Below are 8,146 nucleotides of genomic sequence, written 5' to 3'. Positions count from 1 at the left end.
TGTCAAAAGGTATTAAGTTTATATGGTTGCAGTTTTGAAAAGAAAAGTCATCCTACCTTTGTTTTAAATTTACTTTTAGTTTTACTTAAAATAAAATGAACACAAATGTTCATGCTTTTATCTAGAAGACATTACATATGTGCACAACTAGTACCAAAAGTTATTAAAATAAAAAGTACTTTAAGATAGTAAATAAAACTTTTCATTAAAAAAAAAACAAATAAGCAAATTTCACAATAAAATAACATAAATATTTACTTTAACTAATAGAAAATGCAGTCATTTTCACATGTTGCAGCATAGAAATTTGAGGACTTGAATAAAAAGTGATCACTGAGGGGTAGAATAAAAAATAATAATACAATTTGTGGCTGTCACATGATGAAATAATACAATGTTTAAAATATGCCTGATACAAATGCAAAGAGACAAAGAAGATTCAAAATATCTGTGCAATAAACAATGTATATAAAATGTATTTTTATGTTTTCAGGAGTGGCAAGCAGAAAAATTGACATGTTATTTTCTGCAGTCAGTCTTTTACTTTACTTCCAGAATTTGCTTCATTACTTTATACTCATAGTCCAGGACTAGTCATACGATTACTTTTATCCAATTTCAATATGAAATAATTGATAACCATATGTATACGATATACATTTGTATAACACAAATAAACACACTGTGATTCTAAAATGTTTGTTTCTTATCAGACTGTCATCATTTATGTTTACTAATAAAACTGGCACTATTGTTTATTAAGCATGACATTTCCTGGCTGTATTGTTGAAAGAGATGTTTTCAAAGTATTTGTTGAATAATTCAGTTCTGCTAAGGAAGGCCTGGACTTTCTCCTGTAGTAACAGTCTCCAAACACCTGTTGAGCTTTCTTCCTGAAGTGTTTTCCCACAATGACATACAGTACTGGATTAATACAACTGTTACTGTACCCTAAGTAGACAAAAATTTGCCTGCCTTTCTCTAGAATAAAATCCCAGGTGCAGCCAGACAAAATTTCTGCATGAAAAAGCACTGTTAAAAGATTTATAATCTGGAATGGTAGCCAACAGATGAAAAATGCAAGTAACACAGAAAATAGCAAAACCTCAGCTCTTTTCTCGTTCTGATTTTCTTTCCGTTTTTCAATACTGTTATTTTTGAGTTCTTTAACAATGTGTATAGTACAATAAGCAATCACAATAGATGGAATCAAAAAACCAACTACAAATAACATGCTATTAATTCCAATTTCCCATTTCTTATTGCTCGGCTGTGGATAACGAAGGATGCATGCTGTGACATTGTAGCCTTCTATACGTTCCACATTTCTAAATGCAATAACTGGGGTAGACATTAAAAACCCAAACACCCAAATGGCAAAGCAACAAAGTTTTGCACAGTAGGGTCTTCTCATTCGACCAAGAGACATTGTTTTCGCCAAAGCCTTGTAGCGATCGATGCTTACCAGCACTAAAAAACACATGCTGGAATATAAGTTAATGTTGATGACTGCAGTAACAGCACGGCAAAGAAAAAGTCCAAATGGCCAGTCATACCTGTTAGCAATGTATATCGCCCAGAATGGTAAACAGGAGACTAGAATTAAGTCTGCAGCTGCTAAATTTCCAAAGTATATTTCAGCTACAGTGCAGCGAACCTTGTGCAAACAAAAGACACACAGGACAAAAACATTTTCTATTATACCAAGCACACTGATCAGCCAGAGGAAGATAGGCTGTACGGTATATATCCAGTCCCAATGTACATAACATGGTGCAGAACTATTGTTGCCGTGTGTACTATTTTGTAAAAATGTTACATTGTTTGTAGCTCTGTAAATGTCCATCACAGCTGTTGATAAATCTTCTGATACGTTATAAGTCATAGGAGTGCTGTGAAGAAAAATATAAGATATTATAAGCAATATGTGTATAAATGCTTTTACACTGAAACAGATACATTTACAAATAAAGTATATTCATTTATGTCTTTGTGATGGAGTAGAGAATCAAAAGGATTTACTTTACTATTATAAACAAAACAATATGTCTAATAATTAATACTTTAAAACTAGTGATGTGCCAAGTTATTTAAACTTGTTTTTATGCTAAGTATATATGGATTCCTATTAAGTTAAACAGTACAAATCTTATAAGCTACATCACTGTGTATTAAGTATGCTTTAATAATTAATTCAAAACCCTCAACCAAAACGGCTGAAACTGGAAGTCAACCTCCGCCCCAGCAACCCTGGAACAGTGCGGCTCTTTAATTGAAAACACCAGGGATCCCATTCATTCTTTGCGAACACTACCTGCCAGATCTCAAAACCCTTAACCAAAACAGCTGAAACTAGAAGTCAGCTGCCCCAGCAACTGTGTAACAGTGTGGCTCCTTAATTGAAAACACCAGGGAGCCCATTTGTTCTTTGCGAACATTACTTGCCAGATCTCAAAACCCTTAACCAAAATGGCTGAAACTGGAAGTCAACCACCCCAGCAACCCTGGAACAGTGTAGCTCCTTAACTGAAAACACCAGGGATCCAATTTATTCTTTGCAAACACTACCTGCCAGATCTCAAAACCCTTAACCAAAACGGCTGAAACTGGTAGTCAACTGCCCAGCAACCCTGGAACAGTGCGGCTTCTTAATTGAAAGCACCAGGGATCCCTTTCTTACTCTGTGAACACTACTTGCCAGGTCTCAAAACCCTTAACCAAAATGGCTGAAACTGGAAGTCAACCACCCAGCAACCCTGGAACAGTGCGGCTACTTAATTGAAAACACCAGGGATCCCATTCATTCTTTGCAAACACTGCCTGCCAGATCTCAAAACCCTTAACCAAAACAGCTGAAACTAGAAGTCAGCTGCCACAGCAACTGTGGAACAGTGTGGCTCCTTAATTGAAAACACCAGGGATCCCATCTGTTCTTTGCGAACATTACTTGCCAGATCTCAAAACCCTTAACCGAAATGGCTGAAACTGGAAGTCAACCACCCAGCAACCCTGGAACAGTGCAGCTACTTAATTGAAAACACCAGGGATCCCATTTATTCTTTGCGAACACTACCTGCCAGATCTGTAGGTTCATGTAATGCCCTTTAGTAAATTAATGTATCTCTCTATTCTTGTAGTTTTCTAAGATGCATAAGTACTTGCTACTGGAGAGCTTGGTGCCCTGATCTGCAGCACAGAATCTAACTTTTCCTTGTTTCTCCAGCTCCTCATAAAGTTATTAACTCTCTCATTGCATATCCTTAGAAACTCATTGGAAAGCCCAGTTCTAAATTGTCTCCCTAATACATGTAAATGTATAGCTTTATATATCATCTCCGGGTAGTCATTTTCCTGGAGTAACTAGTGTACTATATCATTACAGTGGCTTTTCTCTAAAAAATAATCTGCTACTGGTTACTGCTGGAGTTTTACTCTTATGTTTTCCCTCTATTAAACAGATAGTTTTTTGTTGCAGCATCTTATCTTTTCCTATCTCGGCTCAACCTGCTCTTTTTGCCCTCGCTGCACTTGGGCTTGCTCTGCTTCCCTACCCTATGCCCATTCCCAGTCATCCCCTTTCCTCAAACTTATACTGTCTAAGCTACTCCCTTAACTCCACTTCAACCAATCATATTACACCATTGTTACTACTCACTTCACTACTCCCATACTAGCCCTGCTTGCAATTCACTTCAACCCTCATGCTTTCAAAAGTGAAATAACACTAACATATCCAATAGCCACACTATCAATTTCTGCCATTACAACCAATATTAGTGAAAATGCACCCATACCAAACACTAAATAAGATTACAAATAGCTCAAACTACAGGTATATCTACTTCCTTACTTACCACGCTCCTCTGAAATATTTTTACACTCTCAGTACTACTCACAATCCTCATACTATTTAGTCACCATACTTCATATCATAACTATCCACCCAACATACTTCCTCATCATGTCACTTCAACCACACACACACACAAGACAACATCAACACCTCTCACCCCCTCCATCACCCCAACTATCCTACACATATGCATCTATATACCCTAACACTACACTCCCACAATACCAAGAAACTATCTACAAAATATGACAAGTACATTATGTACCTCATAAGAACCAACGTAGCCATTGCAACGAGACTATCTCTTAGTGGAGACATATACCCTCATACTGGTCCATCTGATAGTAATAGCCACTTAACTCATGGTAAGCCATATCATAGCGCATTCCAACATCCTAGAAAAAACAATGACCTCATAATAAATATTAATGTCAGAAGGATTAGCAAAAAAGTCCATGACTTTCCCGCTAATCTTTCTTTATATTCTCCTGACTTAGTATTATTAACTGAAACTTTCTGTAATAAAAACTCTTTTCACATCTATCCCGAATGATTTGGGTATTGAAGCTGTGTGAGAAATATTGTCAGGTGAAACATCTTTTACGAATGATAGGCAATTACTATTAGGTCAATTACTGGATTTAGTCCTGAACAACAACGCATTTATGTTCTTGAATAATTATTACCTACAAAAATGGGGGGTGGCAATGGGCACCCCTTGCGCCAACACCTATTCAAATTTAGTTGTATTAAATTGGGGCCAGATGCCTTTTTACTCACCCCTTGTTTTCTAAAATGAAAGTATATAAACGTTTCGTGGACGATATCTTTATTGCCTGGGAGGGTACTGAGAGTGATTTTAAAGATTTTTTAAGCTATTTAGAAACCACATCCTCCTTTCTCCAATTTACCATGGAATGTTCCCATGTTTCAATAAATTTCCTGGATGTAACTCTAAGCATCACAGAACAGGGTTTCATTACATCATCACTATATAGGAAACCCACCTGGAGATACACACTCCTTACCTTCGACAGCATGCACCCCAGATATGTTTTTCCTGGCATTATTAAAAGCCAGTTTGTTAGATTAACTAGGCTTTGCAAGGATACTCATAAGTTAAATTTTGAGGCAGATAGTTTGGCATCCTTATTTATAGAAAGAGGATATGATCCAAAATTAGTTAGTACTATTAGAAACAACATTATTAATAATACACATACGGAAGTCAAATTTGCTAGTAATAGAATAAATACAGATACAAACAGACAAACGAAATTCATAGCAGTAACTTTGAATTATACAAGCACTGTTAGAGACATCCAAAATGTGTTTTATAATAATTGGAAGGTCCTAGTTATGGACCCCTTTATTAAACAGATAGTTGGAACAAGACCCCACTTCATGTTCAGAAACAGTCTAAATCTTAAGCGACGATTATGCAATGATAATCATTGCAGTTATCCAGTAGCACCACTCACCACCCACAAGACTGGTACTTTTCCTTGCTATAGTTGCAATAGATGCAAATTTATAGCCAACATGTCTGAATTTCACCATCCAACTATGAATTACACTTTTCGACCTAAATTTTATGCTAATTGTTGCACAAAGAATCTGATTTATCTTGCAACATGTAAAAAATGTAAAGCTTTTTATGTCGGGTTGACTAAAAGATGCCTGAAAGACAGAATTTATGGTCATTCATACGACATAAGGAGAAAAAATGAATTAAACGCATTAGCGAAACATGTATTAGAGTACCCTTTACACCATTTTGACTTTAGAGTATTGGAAATAATTAGAATTAACAAAAGAGGAGGCGATAACATGTTGGCTTTAAGTAATAAGGAATTAAAATGGATTTTGAGGTTGGCGGCTCATATACCTCCTGGCATTAACAGCCACATTTCCATTAAGCCTGCATTGGAAGCTAGATAAATATCAGGAAAAAAACATTTTGCCTGTTTTTTAAAATGTTACATATTATGAATTCTAATGTGTCCTAAATATGAATTAATTTAATAATTCAAGTTTAGTTGTTGAGTAAATATGGAGTTATTAGTTTTAACGCTCATTTCATTTTATGTACTTTCTTAGATTTGTTTTCAAAGATGTAGTTTAAATTCATTTATATTGATATATAAATTCAACTAAAAATCATTTTTATATGTTAGTATATAACCTTAAATGCATTTTCTAAACACCATAAACTATTTAAAAAAAAAAAAAAAAAAAAAAAAAAAAAAAAAAAATTATACATATATTTTTTAAATAACATTCAACATTTTACAACAGATATAATTTTAAGTATTTATATTACTAATATGGTTGACATACTGTCACTTTAAAAATCTTATGATAATGAATATGCTATACATCCATCTATGATGTTTAGATAGCCAAATAGAGATATACATACACTTTCCAATATTTATTAAATATTTCTATTATGATATTATGTACTATCTATATTACATCTACTATCTGTATATTATATTATATTCCACACTGACAGTTAAATACAAATAGTTATCAATCATTTATGAATTACTATTGGGATAGACGCTGGTATTCCTATTGTATTTATTTATATATTTATATATTTATATATCTAAGCATGGTAATGACTTACTTATTTATTTACTTATTTATTTACTTACTTGACTATTTATCTATTCATATACCTGTTAATGCATTCATTGATGTATAAAAATAATTATTTATTTATTTTTATTTTATATGTGCATAGAAATATAAATCATTGAGCTTCATATAGTTTATCTGTTTTTTTTTTTTTTTTTTTTTTTTTATTAATTTATCTGCTTCTTATTAATGTGAATGAAAGAACAACACTTCACACTTGATTTAGTTTTAATTTGCTTAGTTGTAGATAAAAACATTTTGTTACATTTGCGTTGACCTATGCTCGCACTATATCGAGCAAAAACAAGACACTATAATACTGCTGTTTATTTCTGAATATTACCTGCATTCTAGCTCTTTTAAAAATGTCTGATTCAGTTTTTAATGTTTAATTATTTAATGAGTCAATTAACTTACTCTAGTTTTGGCGCCTTTTTTACTAGCCTTTCTATATAAACAAATGTTTTTAATGTTAATACTACTGTCTGATGAAGCGTAGTAGTTGCTACGCGAAAGCGCTTACGTTTAACGTTTAAATAAAAGTCTTTATGCTCTATCCTGGTTTTTGATCGAGTTTATACTGGACAATTTACCTATGTGGATTTATCAAAAGAACTCATTTTTGTGTTACTGAATGGTTGGTTGAACAACTTGGTCGGTTCTGCATTTTTCCGTGGTGAGAGAGCCTGGTTCTACCTTCATTAACTGAAACTTGGTTTAAACCTGACATTTCAAATAATGAAATTCTAGCACCAGGCTATAATATCCTATCTAATGATTGTACATTCAAAAAAGGAGGTGGTGTAGCCTTACTATATAAGAATCAACTAAATGTAGAAAACATGGATATACGCACACCTGCTGTAGATAAGGCAGAAATCATACTTGCAAAACTAAAAATTAATCCCAGAAAAAGTGCCAGTATAATCAGTTGCTACATACCACCCGGCAACAGCACATCAACACTAGAGACCCTACTTGGCTGGGCCTTTGAGTTCCTCCAACATGAAACCATCATCTTGGGAGACTTCAACATTGACTGGTTAACTTGTAACTCCAGCTGTCCCACCAACTTCACCAACCTCCATGGATTTTCACAGCTCATCCAGCCTTCCACTAGAACTGGCAAATCCACCAAAAAGACAGTCAATACTTGACTGGATTCTGACTAACAGGCCAACTCTTATCTGTTAATCAGGATAGCTCCCTGACACCTTGAGTGACCACTTTCCTACATTTGTAATAAGACAGTGCACATATCAGGAAAAGCCCACCCATTACCAGATAATAACAAACAAGAAAAACTTCAATCCATCGACCTTCATTAATACACTAAAAGGAGGTAACTGGACTCTTCTCATGATCCTCAACCTTGATGAAGCTGTTCAGTGCTTCAACTCTACCTTCTTAGATATCTTAAACTCCCAGGCTCCTCCCAGAATTATCAGGGTCAAATCCAACTACGCTCCATGGATGAGCAAAGAGACAAAGCTGGGCCCACTGGTACAAAACTCGACCCCATATAGGGGAAACAGGCATATCTTGAACTCCATAACAAGGCAAAGAAATCCATCAAAATAGAAAAAAATATTCTACTGCCACAATATACAAACTAAATATCAAAACAACCCCCCAAAAATTCTAGAC

The 8,146-nt window shown here is 34.5% G+C and overlaps 1 protein-coding gene across 2 annotated transcripts in view; it reads right to left on the bottom strand.

Moving 5' to 3' along the window:
* Positions 1 to 229: 229 nt before the first annotated feature.
* Positions 230 to 8,146, bottom strand: part of BDKRB2 (bradykinin receptor B2) — a 166,218-nt gene continuing 158,301 nt past the window's right edge. For both annotated transcript variants that reach the window (XM_044074654.1, XM_044074653.1), the window contains exon 2: positions 230 to 1,892. In XM_044074654.1, the coding sequence (XP_043930589.1) occupies positions 749 to 1,885 (1,137 nt within the window). In that variant the 5' untranslated portion in view covers positions 1,886 to 1,892 and the 3' untranslated portion in view covers positions 230 to 748. The remainder of the gene's footprint in view (positions 1,893 to 8,146) is intronic.

This window comes from Protopterus annectens, chromosome 6.part0 (assembly GCF_019279795.1).
Source record: "Protopterus annectens isolate FY-2018-M chromosome 6.part0, PAN1.0, whole genome shotgun sequence".
Lineage (NCBI taxonomy): Eukaryota > Metazoa > Chordata > Ceratodontiformes > Protopteridae > Protopterus > Protopterus annectens.
Note: the sequence above shows the minus strand (reverse complement) of the source record. Positions and strands in the feature narration are given on the sequence as shown.